The sequence below is a fragment of the Lagenorhynchus albirostris genome, chromosome 1 (genome assembly GCF_949774975.1).
Source record: "Lagenorhynchus albirostris chromosome 1, mLagAlb1.1, whole genome shotgun sequence".
Classification (NCBI taxonomy): domain Eukaryota; kingdom Metazoa; phylum Chordata; class Mammalia; order Artiodactyla; family Delphinidae; genus Lagenorhynchus; species Lagenorhynchus albirostris.
The window spans coordinates 5,225,966-5,241,125 of record NC_083095.1 but is presented as its reverse complement, the minus strand read 5'-3'; the positions used below and the strand labels follow the sequence as shown (position 1 = coordinate 5,241,125).

General features: G+C 45.1%; 1 protein-coding gene across 4 annotated transcripts in view; it reads left to right on the top strand.

The window, feature by feature from the left end:
* The window catches only part of EML1 (EMAP like 1), a 197,211-nt gene that overhangs the window by 156,175 nt on the left and 25,876 nt on the right, over positions 1-15,160 (top strand). For 3 of the 4 annotated variants that reach the window (XM_060161649.1, XM_060161470.1, XM_060161561.1), the window contains 10 exons: positions 2,294-2,423; positions 3,002-3,151; positions 3,923-3,992; positions 5,690-5,800; positions 6,655-6,750; positions 8,297-8,431; positions 9,159-9,258; positions 10,781-10,935; positions 13,160-13,285; positions 13,539-13,670. In XM_060161649.1, the coding sequence (XP_060017632.1) occupies positions 2,294-2,423; positions 3,002-3,151; positions 3,923-3,992; positions 5,690-5,800; positions 6,655-6,750; positions 8,297-8,431; positions 9,159-9,258; positions 10,781-10,935; positions 13,160-13,285; positions 13,539-13,670 (1,205 nt within the window). The remainder of the gene's footprint in view (positions 1-2,293; positions 2,424-3,001; positions 3,152-3,922; positions 3,993-5,689; positions 5,801-6,654; positions 6,751-8,296; positions 8,432-9,158; positions 9,259-10,780; positions 10,936-13,159; positions 13,286-13,538; positions 13,671-15,160) is intronic. The other variant, XM_060161729.1, reaches the window with a different exon arrangement.

The following is a 15,160-nucleotide window of genomic DNA, read 5'->3' as shown; positions in this document are numbered from 1 at the left end:
ATACAGGCCAACAGATAGTCTCCTTGTATGAAAATGTTTTTGTGATGCAAACCACCTTGATTCGTTGGAAGTTAAAAGCATTCCTGAGCATTTACTTGGGTGGGTTTTAATGAGCAGCTATAAATTGGATCTTGATGGATTATTGGCTGATTATAGGAACTCTTTTTAAAATCTGTATAACCTTAAGAGAGCTATAGGGCAACCCCTGGATGCCCCACTGTTTGAAACCTGCACTGCTGCTGGCCGCTCCCTCTAGCACCTTTGGGTTTGGTGGGTGTGTGCTGTTATCCTAATATGCCTGAAAAAAAAAACCCAAAAAACAAAAAAAAACCATTGCTTTCCCTTGCTGCGTTTTTCATTTTAGTTGTAGAATGTCTGACTTACCAGTACAAAACAGTGCCAAGGCTAACTCCAGCGCTTTTTTGCCCAGTCCGGTGATGTAGAACTGCCCAGTGAGCAAACCTCCATCATAAGGACTTTACCAGCACATAACAACCATATACTCAAGTAGATGTGTCACTTACGTTGATCATAGGCAGCCCTACTAGGCTTCTTGTGTGTGCTGTGGGATGGCATTATAGTCCCTTTATTCTGAATCTGCATTCCGTGATGCCCCTTACAAAGAGAATTAACGGAATCACTTGTCACTTAAGCTGTCACACCCACCCCTCCTTGTCCCCCTTCTGTCGGTCTGCTGGGTGCTTTTAGGGTCTGCAGCTGAGGTAGCCACACTGTCTGATGAGCTGAGACTTGGGTGAGGGATTAAGGAAGGGAAGAGGTCAGCTGAGGCGAGCATGGGTAGAGGCACGGAGTGGTGTGCAGGTGGCAGAGAGAGAGAAGGTTCCACGGGGTGGGGGGTAGCTGTGGCCAGTGAGGTCACATACGGGAACAGCGGGGCAGGGCAGTTAGAGCTTTGGGTCCAGCAGGTAAGAGAGTGGGAGAAGGATTCTGAATCCATTGTGGGCCTTGACAGGTTTGGCAGCAGCATCTAGGATGACCGGGGCGGGGGGCGGGGTGATGAGAAGGGCTGCAGTGCCGTGGGCCTCAGATGGGCTAGTCCCAGCGGAGCTGTGGAGGCGGATCACAGAACAGAGCAGCGGGCATGCTGTGTGCAGGAGTGAAGAGTGTATCGCATGCATGCGTTTACGACCTGAATTGCACGCACACCATAACATAAAAGTGGGATGGCCTCTCAACTTCCAGGCAATGTTGCATGTGGCATTGTTTGCAAATCCTTAGGAATAAGACTTACAAAACTAATTTGTAAATGTGGTACTTACGACACCATAATTACTTTATGACTCAGCAATTCCTCAGCAATTTCCTCAGCAATTTCCTCTCTGCGGAGGATTTTTCTGTTGAGTGATGTACAGATATCCGTGGTCCCAACTGCCCAATTTAAATGCCATTAAGACCCAGTCCTTTGATCTGCAGTGAAGCATCAGAATGCAGTGAGTTCTGAATCAGAACAGAATTCATCAAGAGCTCACAAGACATTTTCTTTGGTCTTATTATATCCTGAAAACTGTAGCCAGAAAACCCGAAGTCGTTTCTTTTTAAAAGTCCAGGAGTTGCCCCTTGTCCATATGTTACTGGGTTTTACTTTCATCCCTATCATTTATCAAAACATCATAAGTTATTTTGTTATTAAAAATGTTTGTTTAAGAAAGGTTTATTTCCCAGTTTCTCTCTCTAATGGGTCTTTTGTTCTCTGGTTTTCTATTTCTAGCTTTTCTTTGAGCATTTTCCTCCTGCATGCATCCTAGCATGTACTTCTGCTGATTTTGTGTTCTTTACACTTGAAAGAAGTGTCCAGTGTAAAAGATACATAAAGACACATTTTTACATTGCGCTATAACACACCAATTTAAATATTGAAAGATATTTTATGAATTTTGATACTGACATTGTATATACATTGAACTCAATAAAGAATTTAAGTGGATTTCTTGTGTTAGTTGTAATTTTTGGGGGGGGTGGCATTTTTCCCCCTCCTGATGATGAAACGTAAGCACTAAAATCTCTCATGGAAAATAATTGTGGGAATCCAGTTCTTTCCTGCCTTTTACAATTTCTTACATTACTTAAGTAAGCAGAATGTCAAAGGCAAACAAGATGAAAAATTTTGTTTCAAACCGTTTGTGTTTTAGGTAGTTTTCCCTAGGACTTTAACCAGAAAGGACATAAAGGGCAAAGTTTCCGCTTTCCCATTGAAAGGCTAGAGAAAATATAACCTTTTTTCAGGTACGCTGGGCACTGAGGTATCCTACTGACCTCTTTGTTCTCTTCATAGAAGAAGGATATGTAAAAATGTTTCTTCGTGGACGCCCCGTTACCATGCACATGCCCAAAGATCAAGTGGATTCTTACAGCTTGGAAGCAAAAGTAGAACTACCAACGAAGAGACTTAAGCTGGAATGGGTGTATCCTTTATTCATTGATTAAGTCTTACACGAAGTACTCAGTCGATGAATGCTTTTATCGAAATTCAGCTGTAGAAAATCATGTAACTAAACCATGCTGGCACCAAGTTTTTAAACCCAAAGGAAGAAAGAGGGGTGCCCTGGAAGGAAAGACTAGCATTGCCCCCTCCGCCAAGTAGGGACTTGGCTAACCTTGGGGCCTAACTTCGAGTTAACACCGACTAATTAAAGAAGGAACATGAGGATGAACCCAGGACTAAATGAAGGAAATACAGTGTATGGCTTATATTAAATGGACATGTAGCACAGGTAGAATACCCTTTCCAAAAAAGAAAACGAAAAAGCTCCCACAAAATCTAAGCCACAAAAATCTGAGTCAGCCGTGTGACTAGCGTTCTTGAAATAAAGCTGCCGGAGCCTTCATAGTATGAGATTTGGGAACATGAACGAGCTTCCGAGAAGAAAAAAATGAAAGACAAGAAAATAGAGCCCCTGAAAGAGTTGGGTTTTTATTTTGTTTTACTTTATTTTTTACTTTTAAAAAACATATTTTTTATTTTGTCTTGACGTACACGAAGCTATGGGTACAGGGGTCGAGACTGTCGTAACAACCTGTACTTGCTTCCAACGGGCGAGACTGTGTATTTCATTGCATCCGTGGTCGTGCTGTACAATGTGGAGGAGCAGCTTCAGCGGCATTACACGGGCCATAATGATGACGTGAAGTGGTGAGTCCTCAAAACTGGGATTCCTCTGACACCTGTGGGAAGAGCATTGGCAGAAAGGGTTCAGTGATGGGATATAACTAAAGAGAAAGAAAGGGATCTGAGAAAATAGGATCTTTGGGGAAAACTCTTCTTTGTGTTCTGGGTAGCCTACTCTCTAAGACACCTTTTTAGTTTTCTATCCTTATAACACATCATCTTAACCAACCATGTTACCTAAACAAATAGCTCTAACAGACCCCCCTATCTGGAGGCCTTCTCGTGCTAACGGCTTCTAATTTGGGTCTTTATTTTTTAATAAAAATGTTTTGCCTCATGTGTATGTCTGGGTCTGCTATTCCTATAATTCATTTATACCTTTGGTAGCGATTTTATGTATCTGGAAAAGATGATGGATGAATAGATGGATTTATGTATTTCTATTTATCCTGACTCCCTGGTCAGTTATTAAAATGCTGTTGGAAAAAGATGATGCTTTTGCTATTTGATATACTCAAATGACTTCTTAATAAAGATTGTATACTAATGAAGTGGTTCTGAGATTGAAATGGTATTTCCCAAGCAGAGGGTGCTTTTTCTTTGAATTTGAAAATTCTCTATAGATAAAGGAATTAAGATGAAATGAAATGAGGTGCTTAGAGAATTTATCATGACTGTAAGAAGTTAGGCACTGTGTATATCTTACTTTTAAATTTTTGACCAGATTATATTTGCTCAAGGGAAGAGTGAAGCTTACCTTTAAACGGTAGATGTTTTTTAAATATCTCTTTTTAGCCTTGCAGTTCATCCTGATAGGATCACGATAGCCACAGGACAAGTTGCAGGCACATCTAAGGATGGAAAAGTGAGTTCTATTTTAATATTTTTGTAATGAACTGGTAACACAAAATTTCTGAAAATTTTGCTGACGAATGAGCCTGCTTAGATATAAAATGTCTGAGTACTTCTTAATCCCTCATTTGAATTTTTTATTGCAAATTAAAGTTCTTACACTGACTTTACAGACCTCTTGAGCTCACCTTAGTTTCAGCTAATTTTTAAATAGCATTGTTCTTGCCTAAGAATCCATTAACTCTTAAGATACTTATTTACACACGTGATAAACATTAAAATGTTAAGTACACATTTAATAAGCCAAGTTAAAATCATAATAAATAATCATTTGAATTGGGGGCACGTTGCCTCTTCAGTGAATTTCAGACACCCTCTGCCATGAATTCCCTGTAATCATGACTTCAACCCATGGAATTTGTGTCTGGGTGTAATCTATAAGGGCTGCTGGAAGGATTTTAGCCCAAATTTTGTAAGCACTTCAGCAAGACTTCAGTTTGTATTTTAAGGAATCAGAGAAGGAGCTAGTAGAATTTGACGAATAGAACAACTCAAAACTGGCTTCCACGTACTTATTTACCACAATCTGTGGTCATTGGCATGTCTTATCCAAAACTTCTTGTAACTTTTCTGATGTCCATTTTTGTATAGCATTGTGTATCCATGCACAATGTATGATCTGAAACTAATTACATTAAGTTCTTCCATTTTTATCCTGAGTGCTACCATTTTTCAGAAAATATTTTAATAACATCAAATTTTAACTATTTATGCTATTTTCCATTAAAATCCTACACTTGAAAGGAGGTAACAGGAACAATGGAAATCAGACTGCTCTTCTGTAAACACAGAGGGAACAGGGTCTTCATCTCCTTTTTTTTTTTTTTTTAACTGTTAAGTGATCTTTAAAAGTTATTTGAAATTAGTAGTAAATCATTTGTTCCTCCCCTCTAGTGGCTTAACTGTGTATTTCAGTTTCTGGCCTTGAAATTGAATCAGAACCTTAGAGCCAGAGAAAATGTCATAGCTATCTGAACCATGCCTTTGCATTTACAAGTGGAGAAGTCTGGAGAGGCCGAGGGACTGTCTGCGGACGCCCAGCTACTTAGAGACAAGTCCAACCTAGAACCTACTTCACCCATCTGCGGGGTACAATGCTAGTCCTTTTCTTGATAAACCTGCTGATTATTCTGTGATGTTTTCTCCTATTAAGGAAGAGAAAAATTAACATAGTTGAGAGGGTTTTGAACTAATCATAACAATTCTAAATTTTCGTTTGCATACAATCAATTTCCTGTGGGGCCCAAGGACGTTAAGCTCTTAATACCATTGGTGGCAACCATCATGGTGAATTGAACCACGCTTGATCCTCAGTAACAATACAGACTTTGCAAGGATAACCCTTAAATGAGACTCCATGTTCTTCATCATTTTTCATTTTTAAAACTCAGACGCATTCGATACGCACATGAGAATATCACTTCCTGTGGTACAGTTATCGATAACGGGCTCTCCTGAAGTTAAATTGGCCCCGAGAGCCACGACCTCCGGGAGAGATTGGGAACGTTTTATTTATATTAAAAGGCAGAGTCCTCAAATGCATCCAAAAAAAATTTTTTTTGACAGCATTAAAGTCTTCTCATAATTTCAAGGTAAAGATAAACTTGTAGACGCGGCACAGTGGGTGACTCTGCCTTGTTTTCTAAGCAGCAGTTGCCCCCAAACGTGCGCATCTGGGATTCCGTGACGCTGAATACGCTGCACGTCATCGGAATCGGGTTTTTTGACCGAGCCGTCACCTGTATCGCATTCTCAAAATCCGTAAGTACGAGCCCTGTGGGTGTTGCAGCCTTTGTCCACAGGGAGGAGAGAATCAGCTCGAGGTGGAAGAGGGAGAGAGTTAACACGCCCGTAACTGCCCAGGTGTGTGTACAGATTTGGACTCTGAAACCTCCCGCATCCCAGGTCCCCTCATTCAGAGGGCGCATGCGCCGCCTCGGTGACACACGCTCCCAATCCGACATTTCCACGGTGATGAGAAGAGGCCCTGCAGCCACACGGTCTTCAGGCTCCTGGAGCAGTCTTGCCTGCTCTGGCCTTGAATTTCCCCTGCCTGTCTGTGCCGTCCCCTGCCGGCCTGGCTCGCTGCCTGGCCATAAGCAGGGGCTGGATGGACCTCGTGGTCTCCCAGGCTTCCTCAGGATGTGGCCGTTCAACAGGGCCACCCTTTAAAGCACTTGTTCAGCCAGTTCAGAAACATACATGTGTTCACATCAATACACCGCGCGCCTCACCCCCAGTGCCCCCTCCCCTCGTACGGCCTTGCGGTAACCTGGTCGTCACTCAGCGCAGACCTGTGCCCTGGAGCCGCAGATGCCTTCTCCTCCAGGGCGGGGGCTCTGCAGCCCCTAGGAGGCTGGTTCTAACAGAACCAGTGGTGAAGCGCAGCCCCCGACCCCTCCCTCCCGCTCCTGTCCCTTGTCACCCCACATTCCCCTGCTCCCACTGTCTGTGTGCCCAAGTCATAAGTAGGTCTCGACGGTGGTGGGTAAATATTCTTTAATGAAGATGTAGCGGACTCTTTATTAAAAATAAAATTATGTTCCTTTTTAATCACTCTCAACCTAGTTTATTCTCAAATGTAGTCTTCCTGTGAATACCTTTTTTTTTTCCAGAATGGAGGAAGCAACCTCTGTGCCGTGGATGACTCCAATGACCACGTGCTGTCCGTGTGGGACTGGCAGAAGGAAGAGAGGCTGGCGGATGTCAAGGTCTCTCTCCAAGCCTCATGTTGGGCTATGCTGTCCTTTTCCCATGTGGAGCCTTCCCCTGCTGGCCCCTGGCCAGCTTTCTGTGTCTCGGTGGGCTGTGGGCTCCGTCCCCGCCACAGCCCCTAGGCAGGACCCCTTCACCGAGAAGCCCTTGGGCCCCCACCCCTCCCCCCATTCCCAAGGCCTGGTAGGGTTTCTTCTTCTCATCACAGCGTCTATAAGGGTTTTCCTTCCTCATTTTACAGTCACCACCCTTTTAATTCGCTCCATCGCTCATTTGCTCGCGTTCTCTCCGTCATCCACAAATGCCGAGTGTCCCCTTTGCACACGCGTGTCGAGGAGACACTGGCGTGATGGTGACAAGTGAGATGGGCCTGCTGCCCAGCGGGAGGGCCAGGCGGGGAGCAGGGGCACGAGGAGGGCAGCACAGCCAGCATGGGGCTTGTCCCGAGCTGAGCGGACTCCGGAATGGGGTCCTCCCAGCGGTGCTCTTCCTGCAGTGGGACCCACTGGACTTTCCTTATGTCAGTGTACCTTCCTTGAGCTTTCTTATGCTTTCCTCCTGTTAAAACCATGATTGGATCTATTTTTATAGAACTGACTTCAGATTTCTCACCCTGGCATCCATTAACCGTAGATCACCTGACTTACCTAAGATTAGCATCACCACTGGACCACCTGACTTACCTAAGATTAGCATCACCATTGGATCACTTTACCTACCTAACATTAGGAGCACCATTGGATCACCCCACTTACATAACTTTCTCTCTTGTTTGTGTGTGGGATGCAGACCCTGTGTTCTAATAAGGCATTAAATAACTATTTTTATGCTGTAGCTATGCCTTCTAATAGTCTGCTCAAGTATTTAAGTTCTTGCCATGTCGCTGGGTTGGAAGCAGTCAGCGCAAGTTACTGTCCGGGTTTAAGAATGTATAACTGAATTATCAAGCACAAAGAGCCATCAGGGTCTGATTCATGGGACCAGGGTGCAAGTCGTGGAAATCAAGATAGCAGGGTGAGGGTGGTGAAGTGGTACCCAAAGAGCCAGATCCCCTACTGGATTCCAGGCTTGGTCGGCAAACCACCGGCAGCGACCTGGGGATCCGTATCAGGAGGGACTCCCCAGACAAGCAGGGCAGCCAAAGTGGGCCAGGAGCGATGGAGCCGAATACGATCCAGACGCCGGGGCCCTTCCAGTCCCTCGATGGTGATGGACCTGCAATTCTTAGTTCCCCGGCCGCCCCTTCAGCCAGAGCTCACTGTGTGCCTGCTGTGTCCCAGTTCCTGTGAGTCCCCATACGGAAGGATGACCTCGCGGCCCCATCCTCAGGGCTCAGGGCAGTGGGGGAGACAGACGAGGAGGAGAGGGGTCGGCACGCACAGACACAAGTTCAGTGATTCCAAAAGACGAATTCAGTGGGAGAAAATACCAAGAGGCCTAGTGCTTACCTTGATGAATTATTTATTTGTGGTTCAGATTGTATTTATTTTCTTAAGTGTCTTAAGAGACTTGAGACATTTGATTCTCCTGTTTTGCACCAAGTGTTCTAATGAAGCTGTATTTGCTGCGGATTTCCACCCCACGGACACGAATATAATTGTTACCTGTGGAAAGTCCCATCTCTACTTTTGGACACTAGAAGGAAGTTCCCTTATTAAGAAGCAAGGATTATTCGAGGTAAAGTGAAATTGCATCTGTCGTTTTATTTTTCACCGATGGTACTTGCGGTCACCTAGCTTTTAAGGAAGCTTCGAGGCATCCCAGTGCTAGCATTTGTTTTAATGGGCAAATGCGGGGGTGTCGTGATAAAGACTGTTCCTGGAGATCCCTGGCCGAGCTGGGGAGCCCCTCGTGTCTCATGGATAACACTGGTGATGCTGAGAAGGAAGGATCAACACAGGCAGAAGCACCAGGAAAGGATGCCCAGGGGCTGGGCCCTCGCCGAGGCCTGCTGGCTGCAAAGAGCAAGGAAGAAGGCGCCCAGGAGACCCCAGTGGGACTCTGCAGAGAGCGACGGGCAGTCTCTGTGCCATTTAGTCCAGCATCTGCAGGCCTTGTGAGAGCGCCGGGAGGGCACCTGCTGCCCTGTGGGCCCAGAGGCTGAGTCAGAGGATGCCAGGCCCATCCTTCAGGCCGTAGTCACGGCAACACGGCCCCTTAGCCTCTCCAACACCCTCCTCTGCTCGAGCTGCCTTCAACCTGATAAGTAGCAGAAATCTCTTTACTTTAGACCAGATAATCTCAGGGCATAAGTTACGTAATGGTGGGTGAGAATGAAAGGTACACAGTATGGTAGCAGAAGCTGACACTATCCAGCTTGGGGTGACTGTGCTTCTAGATGGTATTAATACAGACAAAAGGATGTCTTGATTGTATATACGTATTCTTTTAAAATATCCTGCAGAAGCAAGAAAAGCCAAAGTTTGTCCTCTGTGTGACATTTTCTGAAAATGGTGACACCATCACCGGAGATTCAAGTGGCAACATCCTGGTATGGGGAAAAGGTAACACGTGATTCCTCCCAAAGCAGACATTTCTGGGTGACGCTATAAATACGAAGCCAAACGTGGCTCCTGTAAGAATTGTGTGTTAATATCATTTCCAGGTTTACTATTCGATTCCAAGGTACATAGGTACATACATGCATGTGTGCGGGTGTAACTTGGAACCAAAACACTGGGACTGAGGAAAATGAGACTAGTAAGCTGTGGACTTCGGTCGCTCTAAAAGGCTCTTTAAGCCCAAGACATTATAATGGAGCTAATAGCTTATTTAGGAGATCTGATAACAACTTATAATGGTGAAATCATCGAAGACTGTTTATTTAGCTCTACGGTATTTAACTTCTCTGGTCCACATAGTGCTTGGCAGACGCTGACTGAGTGCTGTCTGAGGCAGCATGCTAGATGCTGAGCTTACGTATGAGTCAGATGGGCATCCCCGCTGTCAGTGGGCAAACTGTGGTAAGGAGGTCTCCTTACTCAGAAACATTTATTTGGTCAAGTTCAATGAGCATTTATTTATTGACTTTAAATTATTTCTTTATTTCTTTACTTATTATTTATTTTGGCTGCACTGGGTCTTAGATGCGGCATGCGGACTTCTTAGTTGCGGCATGCAGGATCTAGTTCCCCGACCAGGGATCAAACCCGGGCCCCCTGCATTGGGAGCTCGGCGTCTTAACCCACTGGACCACCAGGGAAGTTCTTCAGTGAGCACTTATGAGTGCTTGCCATGTGCCAGGAAAAATGCACTATCCCTGTCCTCAAGGATCTTAGTATTTGAGTTGGGGGTGAAGGTGAAAACAGAGCCATCAGTGTAATTTCAGATTAATATGGTGACCTTTGTAGTATCCCTGCTACTCTGGGTGCCGTGGACTCTATGTATACATCAGTTCATTCCACCCTTAGAACAATCCCGTGGGATAAGCAGTAGCCCCATTACACCAAGGGGGAAACTGAGACAGAGCAGTTAAGTCACCTGTCCAGAGACACACAGCTCATTTCTCAGCCACATGTAGTCTGGCTGTACTCTTCACACACTATGCTTCGTGTTAGCATGTTTTCCTTAATTATTTTTTTCTTAGTTTATTTTATTGAAGTATAGTTGATTTACAACGTGTTAATTTCTGCTGTACGGCAAGGAGATTCAGTTATACATATACATATATATCCTTTTTCATATTCTTTTCCATTATGGTTTATCACAGGATATTGAATATAGTTCCCTGTGCTATACAGTAGGACCTTGTTGTTTACCCATCCTATATATATTAGTTTGCATCTGCTATTCCCAAACTCCCAGTCTGTCCCTCCCCCCAACCCCCTCCCCCTGTTTTCCATAATTATAAAGTAATTCAGTTGATGCTTGTCTGGTGCTCTGGGAACTTCTAGAAAGTGGATCCTTGATAGAGTCACACTGCAATGATGTTCTAACCGACAGTATCGCATTTTAAAACAAAAATGAAATGAGATGGGCAGAGGTGAGCCTTTGACGATGTCCTCAGCTTGGTCTTGCTGTGTTTAGGTACGAATCGAATAAGCTACGCAGTTCAAGGGGCCCACGAGGGCGGTATTTTTGCACTTTGTATGTTGAGGGACGGCACGCTGGTGTCGGGAGGAGGGAAAGACCGGAAGCTCATTTCTTGGGATGGAAACTACCAGAAACTTCATAAAACCGAGGTAAGACAGCAAGTCGTGCTATTGACATTCGTTTTGAACGTTAAACTGTTATACTGACCAGTTTCCTTGTTAGTTTGAAATCTTCAGCTTACCGTTTTGAGAATTGTTTAGATAAAATTTTCCTAAACGGGGTAGTATTTTACCTAAATCACGAAGGCAGTTTAAGTACTAAACGGGAATTAGGTTTATAAAATGTGAGGTGGTCGCGTTTCACATCTAGAATATTTTTATCAAAGACCCAATCTCACTTTTCCAAGGGAACATTTATCCACATTTTGATTAATCGTTAAAACGTTTCTTCTCTTTTCACTTTAATTTCCATCGTGTTACTTTGGAGACATTTTCACTTTGAACTGGTGTTCACTGAGTATTTACGTTGTGCGTGGCTGAGTGCCAACACCATCTCTAGAGCTCTGACCCCTTTTGGCATCTCCTTCACCTCCTTATTACCTGGTTAGCAGACCTGGACTCCAACAGGAGCCGGAGGCAAGAAATTCAATATCCCTTCTACGCACTCACTGAATTTTCTCTCCCCCAGGCCCTGGGAAATTATGAGCAGACAGATATCAAGGTCGGCATCAATCCGAAGGTTGAGTTTCTTCCTCTCTAGCATAGCATGGACACCTTGTAGAACTTTTCCAACTTCTAAGTCAGATGCACACAGCACAGTTACATCAGAGAGCAGCGTGGCATGGTGCTCTGACAGTACGAGAATTTGGTTTTGTTGATTCCTGCTCCTCATAAAGGAAGGCCTGGGCTTCCCTGGTGGCGCAGTGGTTGAGTGTCCGCCTGCCGATGCAGGGGACACCAGTTCGTGCCCTGGTCCGGGAAGATCCCACATGCCGCGGAGCGGCTGGGCCCGTGAGCCGTGGCCACTGAGCCTGCGTGTCCGGAGCCTGTGCTCCGCAACGGGAGAGGCCACAACAGTGAGAGGCCCGCGTACCGCAAAAAAAAAAAAGGAAAGCCTTCATCTGAGTTTTGGAAATCACCTGCCTTTCATGGAGACTTTAATTGCGGTAGCATTTTTTTATAATAAGATTTGACCAGCATTTGATGAACCAAGTTACATTATAATCATAACAAATACTCCAAAGTCTCACCTAGTTTTATAGAAGATACTCATCCTTTTTAAGTATCTGTAAGTCCTCTTCATTAGCGTGGATTGTTACCCACTTTCCTCCAGTCTGTGCTAACAGAGCGCGCTGGAAGTAGACAGTTTGTATGAGGACAGGCTGCGCCTCACCGTCCCAGAACCGCAGTGCCTGGAGTCCACCCCAGGCTTTCACTGCGATTTTCTGTTCTTTGTATAAAGTGCAAGCACCTCTGTTTATTTTATCATAGCAAATCGTTCTTGGCTGGTGTGTTTTGAAATTATTTTTATTAACACTTAGATAATCATATATGTTTGCCAACATGAGAAGTGGATTTCAAAACTAAATGAAGTCGCCAAAGAATTTAACCTTTTAAGTTATAAAAAATGTTTAGGAACTCTTATTACAGCAGATTACATATTCTTTACTTTCCACATTTTACCTGGTTCTGCTATCAGAAGTCATAACAGGAGTAAACTACTCAGTTCTATTTCTTGTTTTCATATTTTGTCAAGACAAAAATGTTTTATTCTTTGTTTTTTAAACAACCTTACTGGGCTTCCCTGGTGGCGCAGTGGTTAAGAATCCGCCTGCCAGTGCAGGGGACGTGGGTTCGAGCCCTGGTCCGGGAAGATCCCACATGCCGCAGAGCAACTAAGCCCGTGCGCCACAACTACTGAGCCTGCGCTCTAGAGCCCATGAGCCACAACTGCTGAGCCCGTGAGCCACAACTAGTGAAGCCCGCGCACCTAGAGCCCGTGCTCCACAGCAAGAGAAGCCACTTCAATGAGAAGGCCGCGCACTGCAATGAAGAGTAGCCCTCGCTCACCTCAACTAGAGAAAGCCCGTGCGCAGCAATGAATGAAGACCCAATGCAACCAAAACTAACTAACTAAATAAATGTATAAAAAAGAAAAAAAAAACCTTACGATTGCTGATTTTTTTTTAGGTATATTAAATGTTTGGAGTTTAAATGTAAGATTTGGGATCATTCACTCAAGTACTTTCTCTCTTTCCATAGCACATGCATGTGTGTATGTCATTGTGATAGGAGCTGTCATCATGATAAGTAAACAAGTATTTTGAATGATGGAGCTAAGCATTTAATGACATTTGAAATCTTTTCCATGCAGATTCCAGAACAGTTTGGTCCCATACGGACAGTGGCTGAGGGGAAAGGCGATGTGATCTTGATAGGCACCACCAGAAACTTCGTCCTACAGGGCACACTGTCCGGAGACTTCACGCCCATCACTCAGGTACGCGCCAGCCCAGCCAGCCCACCAAACACGTTCATTCTGTGCAATAGTAGAACATAAGACAGAGTTTACAAAGAGGAGATTTTTCCTGTGTTTTACACTAACATCACCTTCCTCGGCTTCAGTCAGCGAGGAAGAAAAACAGATGGGAGAAATTCCAGCGTGTGCAGTAAGCCATGGTTCATGGTCCTGCAGGGCTCCTGGGTGTTGGCTGTAATATTTCAGAGCTTCTGTTTGTCTCGGTTCTTTGTAGGGTCACACTGATGAGCTCTGGGGACTGGCCGTCCACGCCTCAAAACCTCAGTTCTTGACCTGTGGGCATGACAGGCACGCCACCCTGTGGGACGCTGTTGGTCACCGGCCTGTCTGGAACAAAATAATAGAGGTAGACATGCATGTTATATACCATCTTTCTTATAAAAATTCATCTGGAACGTGTTGATTTTTCTTTTTGCATGAGATTAATAGTGATATAAATTCGTCCCAAAGCAAATGTCACTTACTTTATCTCCTTCAAATTGCACTGCTTTAAACATTGCCTCAAGTGGTCTCATCCGTGTAGTTCGGAAGTTTGCTGTTGCATTTTTGGACAGCAAGTGAGCCTTTCCGAGTTGGTTGCTGGGTTTCCCAAGTGCAATCTCTTCTGGCTTAAAGGCTGAAAAACCCTCGTTATGAGCCTGCATTCTATTTACAGAGTACCTTTTGAATGAGGATTTATTAACTATTCTAACAGCGTACAGTTTAATTTATCTCTGCGCTTTGAGTCTGATGGTAAAGTTTAAAGTCAGCGTGTCTGTGACCTTTGCAAACGGAACTCCAGTTGTACATCAGAGTGCTGAAGTATCCTTTCCCTACATACCACACAGCAGTGTCTGCACTTATCGAGCACTGTTTGCATACCAAGCATTGTACATGTATTATCCTTAATCCTTGCAGCAGCCTTGCAGGTTGAAGTTTTTTACCCTGATTTTATTGATTAGGAAATTGAAGCTTAGGTAAGTCAATAGCTCACCAAGGTCCCTGAATCCATGATGGAGCCAGTGTTCACCCCCAGCTCAGCCTGAGTCCCAAAGTCAGGGTCTCCTGCCACATCCTACTGTAGTGAGTGAAATACACCTCCCATCTTACTTATGCCCTTAATGACACATCCAGCCCCAGGCAAGGGGTTGCCCCTCTGTAGACCCCACACGTCCTCCTTTCGGCCCCCACAGAGTTGCCAGCATTTCCTGCTGTGCTGGGCCCGTGTTTTGGCCCTCCTGCCCTTCGCTTATTTTAATAAATAAATTTATTTATTTATTTAATTTTGGCTGCGTTGGGTCTTCGTTGCTGCACGCTGGCTTTCTCTAGTTGCGGCGAGCGGAGGCTACTCTTCGTTGCGGTGCATGGGTTTCTCATTGCGGTGGCTTCTCTTGTTGCGGAGCACGGGCTCTAGGCGCACGGGCTTCAGTAGTTGTGGCACACGGGCTTAGTTGTTTTGTGACATGTGGGATCTTCCCGGACCAGGGCTGGAACCCATGTCGCCTGCATTGGCAGGCGGATTCTTAACCACTGCACCACCAGGGAAGCCCCTGCCCTTTGCTTTTGGAGAAGGTCTGTAAGAGACTGGAGCTGGCTGGTCACTGGGGGAGCTGATCACTGAGATGACAGGCCTGGGGGTGACACCGCCACCAGAGGGCAGAGCGGGAGTGGCCCAGGTGGCAGGGCATAGCTACAGGAAGTGGCGTCCCATGTCGTGACCGTCCCCTGGTGGGGGCTTGGAGGATCAGATGGAATGGCGAATACATGAAGGGCTGGTGCAGAGCTGACAGCCACTGATGCAGCAGGGACAGTGATGGTCCAGGAGAGCAGCCTTCCCTGCGGCCTCGGTCTACATGG